Source organism: Apodemus sylvaticus, chromosome 14 (genome assembly GCF_947179515.1).
Source record: "Apodemus sylvaticus chromosome 14, mApoSyl1.1, whole genome shotgun sequence".
Taxonomy (NCBI): Eukaryota; Metazoa; Chordata; class Mammalia; order Rodentia; family Muridae; genus Apodemus; species Apodemus sylvaticus.
The window spans coordinates 58,876,772-58,894,543 of NC_067485.1; the positions used below are offsets into that span (position 1 = coordinate 58,876,772).

The 17,772-nt window shown below is 40.2% G+C and overlaps 1 protein-coding gene across 1 annotated transcript in view; it reads right to left on the reverse strand.

Annotated features, from left to right (window-relative positions):
* Nucleotides 1-17,772, reverse strand: part of LOC127664835 (putative ankyrin repeat domain-containing protein 19) — a 46,827-nt gene that overhangs the window by 16,719 nt on the left and 12,336 nt on the right. The window contains exons 4-6 of the mRNA XM_052157040.1: nt 13,779-13,885; nt 11,239-11,376; nt 5,418-5,479 (exon numbers count right to left, since the gene is read on the reverse strand). Coding sequence (XP_052013000.1) covers nt 5,418-5,479; nt 11,239-11,376; nt 13,779-13,885 — 307 coding nt within the window. The remainder of the gene's footprint in view (nt 1-5,417; nt 5,480-11,238; nt 11,377-13,778; nt 13,886-17,772) is intronic.

Consider the following 17,772-nt stretch of genomic DNA (forward strand, 5'->3'; position numbering starts at 1 on the left):
AAACAGAAAACTAGAAATGGGGCCCACCTGCTAAGCTCGCAAAACCCACTTCAAGTGACATACTTCCTTCAGCAAGTCATATCCCCTAAACATCCCCCAACACAACCGCAAACTGGTGACTAAGTTCAAATAAATGCATATGTGGGGAACATCCTCAGTCAGACCACAGGGTCTTTTTAAGCTTTTGGTCTCTTCTTGGTTTAACTTTAGTAAAATGCATACATTTTTTTTAGGTTTTTCAATTCAAGGGAATATATGTTGTAAAGTATTTCCCTATATTTTTATTTCATTGATGTCTGTTGTAATATTTCTCTGTTCGCTTCTGAGTCTGTTAAATTGAGTCATCTCTTTCTTTCTTTTGGTTAATTGGGTCAAAATCTTAATTATCTTCCCAAAGAACCACTACTTTGTGGGCTTTGTGGACTTTGTCCACTCCTGGCCTCCATTATGATATGCCTACAAGCTGCCAACTTCTGTATCTCCATGTCTCATGTCAAAGCATTATTCAGATCTCTAACTCACTTCAGCTTTGTTGACTGCAACACACTTGTCTTTCTGGGCCTGGTTCCACACCCAGTCCACAGCTTTCCTCTGGAAGTATGCCATGACTAGGGCCCCTCCAGCACCTAGGAGTCTCCAACACAACCCAGGCTTCACCTTCACAGCTTCACACAATGGCCTCCCTGAGCCTCATCTAGGGACACCTTTAACAAATGCCTGGTTTCTGCGGCTTTCCTTAGCCTACAGTTCCCCCCACCCCTTATATCCTTGATTCTAAAGCCAGAACCACATGGCTGAAATTGTTCAAGGTTTGCTGCTTGACGGGGCTGGAACTTGGTCCCATCCGTCAATCACATTTACATTAACTTTCTGCTGTTGATGGTTTTCTTCAGCACTGAAGCTTTTCCTTCAATTCTTTTCCCAAGTTGGAGGTGGTGATGGGAAATCTCGCCCTAATCACCACTCTTTCTTCCATGTAGCATCCTGCATTTCTTTAAACTTTTCATCTCCTTGAGCACTGGACTTGGCTTCATTACACTTCCTGGTGCCCCTTTTCTTCTCAGACTGGGCACACTGTATTTCTCTTCATCCAGCTTGCTTCCTTTCATTAGAGATCTACATAAGAGTGATTCCTAGTGACTGCACGACACAGTTGGTGCTAGTCTGTCATGAAATCTCTTCTGCCAAAATCACTAATCTGAAACTCTTCAACTTACCCTCCAGCAAACCTTAAAACTATGGCAGGAAGCAGCCACATCCTTCATCAAACTATCCCAAGAACAGTCTCTAGACCATTCCCCTCTAAAATGTCTTATGATGGCCCCTACAGCCCATACTGCCCTCAGCAGCACTGTCCATGCTCCCACCAGATGGCACAGTGAGCCCCCACTTAGAGCATCCAAAGTCCCCAAATCGTCCACATTCTTCCAACAAACAGGTGGTTAGGCCTGTCACAGCAGTAAACCGTTCCCTGGTACCAACTTTTGTCTTAGTCACTTTTCTATGTTGTAAAGGGACACCTGGACTAAGAAAACCACTTATAGAGAGAAGCATTTAATTAGGAAATTGCTGATAATTTCAGAGGTTTAATCCATCATCATCGTGGCTGGGAACATGGCAGAAGGAAAACAGATCCTGGAGCAATGGCATCCTGACAATCCTGGCAGAGGATGAGAGACACTGGGCCTGACTTGAGCTTTTGAAACTCAAAGTTCACCCCCCCAGTGACACACTTCATCCTTCTCGAATAATGCCATGCCCTGATAATTAAGCATTCATACATACCTAAGAGGGCCATTCTTATTCAAACCACTACAGATTTGTTGTTCCTTAATTGTATATCATTAATTTCTATTCTCATTTTTGTTGTGGATTATTATCTCTTTTTTGTTTTGTTTGTTCACTCAAAAGGGGTGTCTGTATGCAGATGAGGTCAGGTGGAATCTTATTAGTCAGATAAGGCTAGAGCCTATGATTGGGCAGTGGGAAAAGAAGGCAGAATGGAAAGTTTTAGACAGGGGACAGAGAGAGAAAGACAGAAAAATGGAGATGGGAGAGACAAGATGGTTCCTGAAGGAGAGGATGATGGGCCAGAATCATGTGGCCCTAGGAACCATAAGTAACTAGGGATTTCACAGATAGTTGATTGAGTAATAATATAGGGCACATTTGTCCAATCTATGTGTGTACCTTGTATCTATATCAATTGAGTTTTGAGTTCTTTGTGTGGACATTTTGGGGGTTGAGGATTTACTGTTATAAATATGGCTGGTAAATCACAAGCCTCTAGAGTTTTTATTTTATGGGGATAGGGGAATTAATTGGCTAGCTGCAGGGGGCCGATGGATGGCTTGGGAAGTGCGAGCAGTTCTGCATCAGGTAATTGTGGGAACCTGGGCAGACCCCCCTGCTTGAGGCTCATTTTTATTATTATTATTTTTTTTTTTTGGAGTCCACTACACCTGAGTTTGGTTTCTTTTGGATTTTCCAAATTCAAGAGTTGTTTATCTGTGCTCTTTCTGATTTTTGATGGCAGGCACCCATATCTATGAATTCCCCTCATAGCACCGCTTTTAATATGTCTCAGAGGCTTGGCTGTATGTGTTTTCATTTTCATTTAGTTCAAGGTATTTTTAGATTTGTCTTGATGTTTACTTGATGTGTTCCTCATTCAGTGATGAGTGTTTGATCTCCATGAGCTTCATTTGTTTTATTTCTATATTCTCATGGCAATGTGCATTTCTCCCTTGACTCTGAAGTATTGCTTCCAGTTTCTGTATAAAGTTGATTTGGTGAGCATAAAATATTTTAGTCTGTTTGTATCATGGGAAATTTCTCATTCTCCTTCAACTGTGGTAGATAGTTTGGCTGAGTATAGTAATCTGTGTTGGTATTCATGGTCTTTCATGAATTTCTTGGTGTGTTGTGTATGGGAATGGTGCTGTTCTTGTGAACCAGTCCCCTAAAGAATAAAGGAGTCAATCACTGGGCGAGTAGGCAGGACTTCCGGGTTGTTCAGAAGAAGAGAGGAAGCAGAACAGAGTTACTTCCCTTTGGAGCTGGGACATCAGAGGGGTAAGGTGTAGATGCTATAGTCTCCTAGTATCATGGCGAATCCTTGCAGATCCACCACTGGAGGGATAAGATTTTAATAAGGCTTACAAGATTGGGTTTTAGTTGTTGCTCCCAGAGATTGAGTTACTGTTTCTGAACTAAGTTAGTGTTGTGTTTTCCTTCATGTCGCTGCTCGTCTGGGTTCAAGAGAGAATGGTATGGCGGCCAAGTGTGGGTTTGCCTGCGGTGCTCCACAAAGGTCATGGGGGATTTGAATCATGGGGGTGGCATGGTAGTGACTCGCGAGTGGGAACCTAGTGAGCTGGATGGAGAGGCTGTGGAGTTCAGAGTCAGAATCTCCATGAGATAAAAACAGGTCAGCCATTGCCTGCCAGTGCAAGGCTGGCCAGGCTGCCAGGGCAGAGAGTTAGAGTCTCAAGCATGGGAACATGACAGTTCTACTTTTTTAATACTTCCCACAACATTGGTGTGCACTGCTCAAGACTCTTCAAGCCATAGTTCCCACAGAGAAATCAGCTGTTTTTATTCTGGTGGGTTTTCCCTCATAAGTGACTTGGTCCATTCTATTCTACCTAAAACTATAGCCAACATTATCCTGAATGAAAATAAAAGCTTGCATCAGATTGTATCTGGGCCTTTTGTGGTTCAATAGGAATGTTAGGGGTTTTTTACCCCCTAGGAATGAGATAGGAGTTAAATTGGGATCGCATCAATTCTGCAAATTGCTTTAGGTTGAATGGTCAATCTCACAATACTAATTCTATCAAACCAATGAAATGGCTTCCATTTTTTAGTTTCTTGCTCAAAATCTTTCTTCATATATTTAAAGTTTTCATTGGAAAGGTCTTTTCCTTTCTTAGTTGGGTTTATTCCTAGATACTTCAGGTTTTCTGAGGCTATTGTGAATGAGAGTGTTTCCATGCTTTCTTTCTCAGAGTTTTGTTGTTGGCATAGAGAAAAGCTACTGATTTTTTTATCCTGCCACTTCGCTAAAATTGTTGATCACTTCTAGAAATTTTCTGATGGAAGTTTGGGGATCTCTTGTGTATAATATCATGTCGTCTTCACATAGGAACAATCTAACTTCTTTTCCTATTTGTATGCTTTTCGTTTCCTTTTCTTGTTTCATTATACTTTCTAGTTCTTCAGAGACTATATTGAAAATGTGTAGGGATAATAGACACCCCTGTCTCATTCCTGACTTTAGTGGAATTGCTTTGAGTAGCTGGTAGGTTACAGCACTTACCTAGAATGGGGCTCTGGATTCAATCCACTGGCAAAATTAATGATGTTTTAATGTAATATACATTTAGTCAGCCTAGTATTTCTGTGTATTATCACAAGAGGTAGTCACCAGAAGACATTTAGAAATCACAGATTTGATCCTATGTAGGTCCCACTCCTACCTGAAGAACTATTGGCATATATGGCTTCTTTTGGGGAAAGAGTCGATTTTCCTCAGGGATGTTGGCTCTGAGAAGCTACCCATCTCTAGTAGATGAAACCATACTCATGCATGTATAGCAGCACTACATGGACTCAATTGGATATTGAAAGAGGAAAGGGACACATATGAAACTGGAAAAGGAAAATTATGGATGTTACAGGTAAGGAATCAGAGTGGAAGAAATAGGAGTATGTTTGATAAAAAGAGTATATTCATGTGTAACTATTAGAAAAATTATATAAAACCACAGAAATAGTAAATGATTGTTATAGTACAGATTGGATAGTTTGAAAACAGAGAACATTGAGTATTTTTTACTAACAACAAAGGAAAGTAAACAAGAAAATGCTTTAATATTATTCATGTTTATTGGTACATATTACTAAGTAAATAATATTCAACTATGTGATACAATATATTCTTATTAACAATTAAAACCCATTTTATAACATATCCAATTTGCTACAATGTGATAGTTATTATAACATATACTAATTTGAGTTTTTATACAAATCCAAGGACAAATAATATTTTAAGTGCCAAAATTATTCTACTTTTCTCCTCAAACAATGCCATTTCAGATTGAAATTTTCATATAATTTCTTCATAACTCTTAACTCTAAACTAGAAAGAAAAAGTAAAGGCAATTTACAGTTGGTTCTGAAAACTTTTAGAGTTAGAACTTCCCTACTCTGATGTTACTTCTGAAATACAATTACCAAAAAATCTTACCTTAGCCAGGTGGTGGTGGTGCATGCCTGTAATCCCAGCACTCTGGGAGGCAGAGGCAGGTGAATTTCTGAGCCTGGTCTACAGAGTGAGTTCCAGGACAGCCAGGGGTATACAGAGAAGCCCTGTCTCAAAAACAAAAACAAACAAACAAAAAATATCTTACCTTGATTTTTCTCTTTTAAGCTTTTTAACAGGTTATGCTCATACTCCAAAAGAATTGTCCTCCTGCCATATAAAAAAAAAGTGGTATATGTAATCATTACTTTAATATTGATATGAAAACCATTGTAGACGCACTAAATTATTAAGAATGTTTTGGGGCTGAAGGAGCTGAAGAGATGGCTCAGTGGTTAAGATCACTGACTGCTCTTTCAGAGATCCTGAGTTCAAACAAAATCCTGGCAACCACATGGTAGCTCACAACTTTCTGTAATGGGATCTGATGCCCTCTTCTGGTATGTCTGAAGACAGCTACAGTGTACTTATATATATTAAATAAATAAAATCTTTTTTAAAAAAAGAATATTTTGGGTGGTATCAGGGTGTGCTGGTATAGTCTTCAGAACTGTGCATTTGAGCATATTTTTATTAAGCTTTTACTTAGACAAGGAAATTACAAAAATTGTTAACATGGATTAGTTACTTTTCTGTTGCTGTAATAAAATAACACAGCCAAAGCAACTGATAGAAAGAAAAGTTGGGTATGGCTTACAGATACAAAGGAATGAGAGTCCATCTATAATAAACTACTACAGCCAAGGCAACTGATAGGAAGGTTGATTATGGCTTACAAAGGAATGAGAGTCTATTGTGGTGGAAACAGATGCAGAGACTTACAGCCAGACATTATGTGGAGATAAACTAAGTGGGAGGTCTCCATCGGATCCCTCCCCGCAGAGTTCAGGGACTCCCATGGAGGAGCAGGTGGAAAAGTGTAAGAGCCAGAGTGGACAGAGGGCACTGGGAGAACAAGGCCTTCTCAATCAACCAAGCAAGGCACGTGTGAGCTCACGGGACTAAAGAGCAAGCCCAGGGCCTGTATGGTCTGCAGCAGGCCTTCGGCATATATTATACCATTAGCTTAGTATTTCTATGGGACTCCTGACTGTGAGAACATGTGGGTCTCTGACTATTGTGCCTCCTCTTGGTACAATTTTCCTCCTGTTCAGTTGCCATGTCCAACAGTACTATAATTGTATTTGCTTCATCTTAGCATATTTTATTTTGCTGTGTTTGGTTCTTATCTCTTAGATGCCTGTCTTTTCCTAATGATAGACAGAAAGAGAGTGAATCCATAGGGGAAGGGAGGTAGGGAAGAACTGGGAGGAATAAAGGGAAAGAAAACTACAATCAGGATATATTATATGAGAAAAGAATCTATTTTCTTTCTCTCTTCAAATTAATAACCAAGTATTTGTTAATCTTATAGGTAAAATTCAAGGCTTTTCTAGTGTTAGAAAAATCTATTTTTTTTATTTTTATTTATTTATTTATTTATTTATTTATTGGTGTTCTTGGTTTTTCTTTTTTTGTATATATATTTTTTATTTTTTTTATTTTATTTTTTATTCGATATATTTATTTACATTTCAAATGATTTCCTCTTTTCTGGCTCCCCACTCCCTGAAAATCCCATAAGCTCTCTTCCCTCCCCCTGTTCCCCATCTACCCCTTCCCACTTGCCTGTTCTGGTATTCCCCTATACTGCTGCACTGAGTCTTTCCAGAACAAGGGGCCACTCCTCTGTTCTTCTTGTACATCATTTAATATGTGGATTATGTCTTGGGTATTCAAAGTTTCCAGGCTAATATCCACTTATCAGTGAGTGCATACCATGATTGATCTTTTGAGACTGGGTTGCCTCGCTTAGTATGATGTTCTCCAGCTCCATCCATTTGTCTAAGAATTTCATGAATTCATTTTTTCTAATGGCTGAATAGTTCTCCATTGTGTAAATATACTACATTTTTGTATTTTTGTTTTTATTTTTATTATTTTTATTTATTTATTTATTATTTTATTGTTTGTATTTATTTATTTATTTATTTATTTATTTATTTATTTATTTATTGGTGTTTTTGATTTTTCAAGATAGGGTTTCTCTGTATAGCTCTGGCAGTCCTGGAACTCACTCTGCAGACCAGACTGGCCTCAAACTCAGAAATCCACATACTTTTGCCTACCAAGTGCTGGGATTAAAGGCATATGCCACCACTGCCCAGAAGAAAAATCTATTAAAATAAGGTTAATAAATCAAAATAAAAAAAATCATGTTATCAATAGATGAAAAGTTTTAGATAAAATCTAGAAGTGATTCTTTTTAAGATAAAACTAAGTCAAAACAAGAAAGAACCCATTAAATATGTATGTGTATATATGTGTACAAAAATATATCATATATAAAATAATCTTTGAAACATTGAAGCAGCACTCCTAAATAATGAGAATTTCATTTAAAACCAGGAGCACATAAACAGTCCATATAATCTCATAAATAATAATCAAGATTATTTTGACATTTTGGTATGTGCAATAAGAGAAGAAAATGGTAGATATAAATCTTGGAAAATTAGCAGGATTTTTTTCAATATGTGATTATATGCACACAAAACCATGTGCCTGTAGAATCTGAAGTGTATTTTGGTATGTAAATGAACACAAAATTAGGTATATAGACAACATAGGTATTATAATAAAAAAGCTAAAGGTATAGAATTGAGATTCTGATAACATGCGCTCAGATCTGGCTTGCCCATCCATTGTATCTGTATGGCAGGTTTTTGCTTTTTATTTTTCATTGTTTTCTCATATATTACATCCCAACCCTCCATTCCCTCCCCCAGTTTCTCCCTGACAAGAATCTATTTTCAATATAAGAAAAACATATATACCAAAAAAAAAAAAAAAAAAAAAAGAGCCCAAATCTAACACCCACCCAAGCCCAAAGACGAGTCCTTCTTTGCAGGGAAGCACAGAAGCAAGTAGCAGGCGTGGAGGCAGGAGAGCAGGAGGCTGAAAGCCCACGTCTTCAAATGTAGATAGGAAAGAGTCAAGGTGAGCTGGGATTCTCATGAGGGTTTTAACCTCAAAGCCTGATCCAGTGACACACTTCCTCCAGCAAGGCTACACCACGTTAGGCTCCCTAAACTATGCCACCAACTGGGGACCAAGGGTTCATATGTCTATGACTAAGGGAGACATTTCTCATTCAAACCACTACAATCGCCAGCATATTCGGAAGATGGAGTCTTTTTATATATGATAAGACATTATGGGACTTACATTTGCCAAAAACAGGTAATTTGTTCAATGGCTTGTGAGGTAAAATTTGAAAAATATACTGAAATCTTGGAGGACAGATTTATGTAACTTGGAAAGTTTTTATCACTTAAATGACTAACTAAAAATTGGAACCTGGAAAAAAAGAATATATTTTTGTGGGTAGACTGGAGGCAGATGGGAATGGGAACAGAAAGGATCAGGCAGGGTGTGGGGTGGAAGGAATGGATAGAAGACTGAAACGACTGGAATTGGAGGCATTTGGGGGTGATATAAAAACCTAGTACAGTGGAAACTCTATGGAATCTGCAAAAGTGACCTTAGTGAAGTCTCCTAGTAATGGAGGATATAGAGCCTGAAGCGCCGTCTTCTATAACCAAACAAGATGGCCAGCAGTGAGACTACGCCATCAACCCAGACACAAAATCTTTGACCTACAATCTGTCCTGCCTTCAAGATGTCCTGGCACAATGGTGGCACAAAACTTGTGAGAGTGACCAAGCAATGACTGCTCCAACTAGAGACTCATATGAAAGAAGAGCCCATGCCTGGCACTGCCTAGATGGCCAGGAACTCTATCAGAGTAGCCTAGGGTAGAACCAAACATGACTGGTGTGATGTTCTGAACAAAAATATTCCCCCATAGGTCCACAGATAGTGGCAGTATTAGGAGGTGTGGCCTTGTTGGAGTAAGTGTAACTTTGTTGGGAGTGTGTCACTAGGAGGTGGGCTTTGATGTCTCAGAAGCTCAAACCAGGCCTAGTGGAGTCTTCCTTCCTGCTACCTGTCAATCTGGGTGTAGAACTCTCGGCTACCACACTTCAGCACTATAAGTGCAAGCATGCCACCATTCTTCTCACCATGATGATAATGGACTAAACCTCTGAATTGTAGGCTGGCCCCAATTAAATGTTTTTCTTTTTAAGAGTTGCTGTGGTCCTGGCATGTCTTCACAGCAATAAAACCCTGACTAAGACAACTGGGAAAAAAATCAATAAAATGATTCCTAATGATGTTCTGCCATTCTTAAAGATCCATGCCTATCCCAATTATCTTCAGAAGATTATCATCAAGCAACTGATGGGGCAGATGCAGAGACCCACAGGCAAACTCTAGGCAGAGACAGAGGAACCCCACAGAAGACAGCAAGGAAGGATTGTAGGAACCAAAGGGGTCAAGGACACCATGAGAAGATGGTCTACATTATCAACTAAGCAGGGCTCAGAGGGGCTCACAGAGATGGAAGTGACAGTCACAGACCCTGTATGGGTCTTCACTAGGTCTTCTGCATATATGTTATGGTTGTGTAGCTTGGTATTCTTGTAGGACTCCCAACAATAAAAGTGTGAGTGTTTCTGACTCTTTTGTCTCTGTTTTGAGTCCCTTTCCTCCTATTGGGTTGCCTTGTTCAGCCTTGCTATGGCTTATGTCCAGTTAGGCCATGTTTGGTGGACATCCTGGGGGTGGGGGGTTGGGGACTGCTCTTTTTTCTAATGGAAATAGAAGAGGAGTAGATCTGGAGGAGAAGGGAGGTGGGGGTGAACTGGGAAAAGTGGAGGGAGAGGAATGTAATGTATAAGAGAATTTTAAAAGGTTTTAAAAAAGACAGAGTTGGAACCTTCCCTGTCTAGAGCGACTTAGAATCACCTACACTTGGAAATGGGGCTATTCAAACTATCAGGAGTTTCTGAATAAAATTCAGTATCAAAGAAGAATAGACTCTTTGATTTCTTCTTGCAAGACTATCTGATATTTAGGAGTGGTCACAACACATATTTAATAGCAGAATAGCCATAATCCCTTTAGGATTCATGAAGGTCTAGGGACACATGTTGACTGCAAATAGAGGTTTTTAACAGATAGAAAGAGAACACTTTGGGAATAATATCGATATGAAATGAAGAAACTACTCTATTATGTGAATGTTACCACAAAAGCTCAGGAATCTGAATCAATAAAGGGTGACCACTGAGTAGCAGTTAATCCTTATAATACTATAGGATTCATTTTAATAGCAAAGCTATAACAACAGAATCAACAAGGCAAAAAGGTATTCTAAACTAGAATTTCTTTCTTTGAATTGTGAGGGAGAGTTGACTCCCTTGTACTTTCAAACTAGTTGGTTTCATAGAATTTCAAGTAGCAGCAATAGAAGACAGCTTTTGTGGATTTTCTGCTAAAATGGACATTATAAGACCAAAGTAGCCGGGCGGTGGTGGCACACGCCTGTAATCCCAGCACTCTGGGAAGCAGAGGCAGGCGGATTTCTGAGTTCAAGGCCAGCCTGGTCTACAGAGTGAGTTCCAGGACAGCCAGGGCTATACAAAGAAACCCTGTCTCCAAAAAACCAAATCAAAAAAAAAAAAAGACTAAAGTAAACAATTAAATAAAAATATGATACAGTCTGATGCACAAGGATTATGTTTGCAATGCACTGAAGCATTCTGGAATCCCTAAGTATGAAAATCTTTAAACTTCCAAGGACAGGGATAATGGACGTAGTTCAATGATAGAATACTTGCCTTACCATCAAGCCCTGGATTCGATCCCAATATTATTAAAACTTGTCTTGGGATTAAAATATCCTGTACCCATTTCTACTTCTAAATAATCCATTTTGTTTGGTTTCTAGATGATAAAATGGACTAATGAAATCTCAACTGTGTGATTATTTGAAACAATTAATGTTAATTAGAATTACTTACACATCACGATCACCTTCAATAGCATAGCGTAAAGCAGTCCATCCAAATAAATCTTTCAAATTTATGTCAACACCTTGTTGAAGAATAAGGTTGACCATCACTGGCGAGTCACATCTTACGGCATACATGAGAGAATTTCTAAAATAAAAATAACTTTGCTTAAAAACCTTAGTAGTTATTTTAATTTAAAAAGTGTTGGATACACTTTATCAAATAGCTCTCTCAACTGTATAGAATCATTAACAGACTTATTTTGTGAGATCTAGTATTCAACACTATGTTATCGTCAAAGCTAAAAAGGCGTAACACTCTAATAGGCTCCTTTCCCACTACTCTATTACATAAGAGGATTTCCAAGTCAGTATTCTTTGATGGACAACTATGGTACTAAGAAAAACTTATCTGAAGTACATTAAGATTTAGGAGATTTCTCTGTTCTTTCCATGGCTTAATGTGATATCTGGAACTTATCTGAAGTACATTAAGATTTAGGAGATTTCTCTGTTCTTTCCATAACTTAATGTGATATCTGGCAATTTATACTCATGTCAAGTAAGGTACATTATTTTGTGATTAATATAATAATAGTAACAATATAAAATTATATTGATAATAGTGGCAAAGATAGTTACAATGAGAGACCAGGTCTTTAAGGTTCAGACTCCATCTGAGAACCTGACCTAAGATTGAACTCGAGTTAATTAACAAGTTGGCACCTAGCACCAGTTTCCAGGTTCCTCCCCAGCAAATCTACACCTCCAGGTTACAAGCCTTCCCTGGCATTTCATTTCACTTGCTAACAACCACCAATCAGGAGAAAAGCAGAAGTTAAGGTTAGGGATTGGTTCCCAGCACTAGATAATTATATGTTAAAGGCCATAATGCGCTCCCCCCCCCAATTAAGTGTTGTGTCAGGCTAGAAGCCCCCTTGCTTGTTTGCTTGCCTCTATAAACGCTTGCCTGAAACTAGGCTCTGGGCTTCACCTTCCAATCCTCCATGTCTAGATTGACTGGGAGCCCAAGCTCAGCTTGTAATAAAGTGACCCTAACACAATTGTATCAGAATTGGTTCGTTGGTGGTCTTTTTTAATTTTTGGATTAATGAACAATCCCTAGCACAGCAATAGTACTTTCAGTTAATGATGTTGATTGCCACATGATGGACATTGAGGTAAACTATATATTAATTTTTTTTCAAACAGGGACTCAATATGTATGTTTCACCATGTTGATCTGGCTGACCTCAAACCCACAGATAGCCATGCCTCTGTCTCCTGAGTGAGAGGATTAAAAGTCTGCAACACCCCACCCATCTCCCTCATGAATAGCCTTACAACCACTCTTCATGTGTATTATATATATTTTAATATATTAGAGACACATTTTCCCTGGCCTAGTCATACGGCACTAGGCAGCGATACTAGCCAAGGCCCTCAGGGAGCTTGCTACCAATGTGGCAGCAGCAGAGGATATCGTCCTTGTGTCCTGGTTTGCCTCATAAAGAATGCAAAAATTATAGCATTGTGGAGATTTACACCAAGGTGTCAGGAGAAAATATAAATCCATGATGCCAGGCAATGAGTAGTAGGCTAGAATTTCCTGCATGGATCTCCTAATTGAGTTTTATGTTGAGTTTTGAATGGAAGTCTAACTTACAGTGGAGACCTCGGGGTGTTGGGAGGTTAGGTACACTAGACTCCTTGGGAGGAGTTCTGCCACATTCTCCCAGTGATGGAGATACTATGGGGTGCTTTCCTTGCTAAGATAGAGAATACATTCTAAGGTCTTGAGACAAAATAAATCATCCTTCTATTAATTTGCCTCTGTCACGTATGTCTATATGAAAGGTAACATAAAATGATGTTTTTTACTTTTATACTCAATATAGAATTTTTGAAAGAAAAGTGTATTAAAATAAGATTAATACATTTTAGCTAAATGCAAGATTATATGTACTAATATCAGAATAAAAACTAAAGAAATCAGTCAATTTTAATAAGAAGATAATTAATCTTATATATTGTTCTAAATTACTGAAATTCCAATCTGGGAGTGTCTCATACCTTTAATCCCAGCCCTTGGGAGGCAGAGGCAGGCAGATCTTTGAGTACAGAGCAAGTTCTAGGACAGAGCTACACAGAGGAACATGTCTCCAAAAAAAAAAGAAAAAAAAGAAAAGAAAAGAAAAGAAAAGAAAGAAAGAAAGAAAGAAAGAAAGTAAAAAAGGTAATTCTACCTAATAGATAATACACATTGATTTCGAGTACATTTCTGTAAGTTGATCTTAGTGTTCCTATTGGTGTAATATTTTTATTATTTATGTAAGCACACTGTTGCTGTCCTCAGACACACCAGAAGAGGGTGTCAGATCTCATTATGGATGGTTGTGAGCCTCCATGTGGTTGCTGGGAATTGAACTCAGGACCTTCGGAAGAGCAGTCAGTGCTCTTAACCACTGAGCCATCTCTCCAGTCTGGTGTAATATTTTTATGTGCATGGCTGTGGCCATTGAAAAGTTTTTATGAATCAAGCGACTCTACCTCCTCTGTGAGTCAACTGCATGCACGCTTGCTTCCATCTTTACTAAGAATTGTGCCATCTTCAGTCTGTACTCCCTGAGAGCAAGCAAGAGTGGTGTGAGGTTATCCTGTAAAACAACAAAATAAATTTACATTTTGCAAAGACACAATAGGCATAAATGTTGGCATTTAGTCTAGACTCCGCCGCACAGTTATCTGGCAACAGCCAGTTGTGCCTGGCTCACTATAAAGGGGGCTTCTTGCCCCCTCCTCCCTCTCTTGCTCTCTTGCCCTCTGCCCCTCTCTCCCCATTCTCCTTCTCCCTCTCTCCACATGCCCATGGCTGGCCTCTGTTCCTCTACTCTTCTCTCTCTCTCCCTCCTCCCCCCCCCCGCCCGCCTTTTTCTCAACTCCCCTCCCCATGCCCTGAATAAACTCTATTCTATCCTATACTATGTGGCTCCTCCCTAAGGGGCAAGAGATGCCTCAGCACGGCCTACAGAGGCACCCCTTCCCCCATACATGACTGTGCATCCAACAAACATATTTCTTATCTCCTCATATTTTTATAAAACACAACATTTGGTGCCTAGGCTCAGATTTAGAAACGACTTGCTGCCACATCTCCTGATGCCACATGGAGAGCCATTGCTCAGTAGTCCAAACTTCGGACAACTGGTGAGCTCCCTTCCTCCTCTAGTAAATGTCCTCTGTTCCCAGGGGAGAATTCTTGAGTTCGGAGCCACCCCTGTGCTGCCATTGAGGACAGAAGGAGACATTGAGTCTTTATGACTGGTCTTTTCACTGACCCTCCTCATTCTAGGACCTCTAACCCTTGGGTGAAAGCCCCCCCCCCCGTGAAAAGCAGTTTCCATGACCCCTCCCCTCGGGCTCTTGCAGTCCTAGAAAAACCCCTGAGCTTAGGTAAGTCCCGAACTCACTACAATCCCTAGCGTCCACATGAAAACCCAGTATGTCTAGCCTGACTACACATTTGCATTTTATTAAATTTCATTTTTAGGATACCGGTAGGAACATTGCAAATAACTTCCACACCCAATGGGTTGGTCTTCGCCGACTTCTCTCTACTTACTGGGGTGTTTCTAGGTCTAATTCACAGTACCCAGCAAGCAATATCTCTGCATGGCTTTTTTTTTTTAAATTATTTGATATATTCTTTATTTAAATTTCAAGTGAGTTTCCCTTTCCTGGGTTCCCCCCTCCCCGAAAGTCCCATAAGCCCTCTTCCCTCCCCAGGTTCCCCAATCCACCCCTTCCCACTTCCCTGTCCTGGTATTCCCCAACACTGCTACAATGAGCTTTTCCAGGACCAGGGGCCACTCCTTCCTTCTTCTTGGGCATCATTTGATATGTGCATTCTGTCTTGGGCATATCCATTTACCAGTGAATGCATACCCTGAGTGTTCTTTTGAGACTGGGTTACCTCACTTAGGATGATGTTCTCCAGTTCCATCCATTTGTCTAAGAATTTCATGAATTCATTGTTTCTAATAGCCGAATAGTAATCCATTGTGCATATATACCATTTTCTGTATCCACTCCTCCATTGAGGGACATCTAGGTTCTTTCCAGCTTCTGACTATTATAAATTGGGCTGCTATGAATATAGTGGAGCATGTGTCCTTATTACATGCTGGGGAATCCTCTGGGTATATGCCCAGGAGTGGTATAGTGGAGTCCTCTGGAAGTTTCATTCCCAGTTTTCTGAGGAACCGACAGACTGATCCAGAGTAGTTGTACCAGCTTGCAACCCCACCAGCAGTGGAGGAATGTTCCTCTTTCTTCACATCCACGCAAGCACGTGTTTTCTCCTGACTTTTTGATCTTAGCCATTCTGACTGGTGTGAGGTGAAATCTCAGGGTTGTTTTGATTTGCATTTCCCTGATGACTAAGGATGTTGAACATTTCTTTAGGTGCTTCTCAGCCATCCGATATTCCTCAGGTGAAATTTCTTTGTTTAGCTCTGTACCCCATTTTTAAGGGGGATATTTGGCTCTCTGGAGTCTACCTTCTTGAGTTCTTTGTATATCTTGGACATAAAGCCTCTGTCAGATGTAGTATTGGTAAAGATCTTTTCCCAATTTGTTGGTTGCCGTTTTGTCCTTTTGACAGTGTCCTTTGCCTTACAGAAACCTTGTAGTTTAATGAGGTCTCATTTGTCAATTCTTGATCTCAGAGCATAAGCTATTTGTGTTCTATTGAGGAAATTTTCCCTGTGCCCATGGGAATTCAAGGCCCATACCTAAACATAATAAAAGCAATATACAGCAAACTAGTAGCCAACAAACTAAATGGAGAAAAACTTGAAGCGATCCCACTAAAATCAGGGACTAGACAAGGCTGCCCTCTCTCTCCATATTTATTCAATATAGTACTTGAAGTTCTAGCTAGAGTAGTTAGACAACATAAGGAGGTCAAGGGGATACAAATTGCAAAGGAAGAAGTCAAACTATCACTATTTGCAGAAGATATGATAGTCTACCTAAGTGACCCAAAAAACTCCACCAGAGAACTCCAGAGAGCTGATAAACAACTTCAACAAGGTGGCTGGTTATAAAATTAACTCAAGCAAATTGGTAGCCTTCCTATACTCAAAGGATAAACAGGCTGAGAAAAAAATTAGGGAAATGACACTCTTCACAATAGCCACAAACAATATAAAGTATCTTGGTGTGACTCTAACCAAACAAGTGAAAGATCTGTATGACAAGAACTTCAGGTCTCTGAAGAAGGAAATCAAAGAAGACCTCACAAGATGGAAAAATCTTCCATGCTCTTGGATTGGCAGGATTAATATAGTAAAAATGGCCATCTTGCCAAAACCAATCTACAGATTCAATACAATCCCCATCAAAATCCCAACTCAATTCTTCATAGACTTAGAAAAAGCAATTCTCAAATTCATCTGGAATAACAAAAAACCCAGGACAGCTAAAACTATTCTCAACAGTAAAAGAACTTCTGGGGGAATCAGTATCCCCAACCTCAAGCAGTACTACAGAGCAATAGTGTTAAAAACTGCATGGTATTCGTACAGTGACAGGCAAGTAGATCAATGGAATAGAACTGAAGATCTGGAAATGAGCCCACAGAATTATGGTTACTTGATCTTTGATAAAGAAGCTACAACCATCCAGTGGAAAACAGATAGCCTCTTCAACAAATGGTGCTGGTTCAACTGGAGGTCAGCATGCAGAAGAATGCAAATTGATCCATTCTTATCTCCTTGTACTAAGCTCAAGTCCAAGTGGATCAAGAACCTCCACATAAAACCAGACATACTGAAACTAATAGAAAAGAAACTGGGGAAGACTCTGCGTGGCTCTTTAACTGATGCTTTTAAAGCAACTCTCCCACTCGCATCTGTAGGCTCCCCTCCCCCTTCATTCTCTCACCCCTCTGCTTGTAGCCTTGCTCAGCTCCTGGCTAGCCGCTGGGAAAAGCATGTCTCAGCCCACCCGTTAGGCACTGCCTGGGACACTATTTGCTGAGACACTGTGCTGCTTTCCCACTGCCTCTGCCCCTGCCTCTATGCTCTCTTTCCTGCATGCACACCCATGCACTCTCTCCCTCTCTCTGCCCGGGACTTGTCCCCACCTATCCTTCCTGCACGGCTGCCACCACCCCTGCCCTGCAGTCCAGTGTTTCATTTCGTGAGCACAAGAGAAGCAGACATACATCCCCGTGCCATCTCTGCAGGACAGTGAGAGTTGCAGGTGGGGGGAGAGGGGAGGGAACGAAGCAGGCCCACAAACCATCTGTTGTGGTCTTCAAACTGTGTGCGCTCAAGTGCGCCCATGTCCTGATCCGTGAACCAGCCCAGGTCCACAGCCCTGAGCCAGGACTGCCTGGCACTCCCACACCCCAGGCTGTTCCCATGGCCTACACCCCACCAGCTCACTCCATGGCACAGGCCTGACATGCCCAGAGACGTTCTGTCCCCACTCCATGGTCTCACACTACCACTGTCAACTTTCTAGTTTCTTTCTGCCA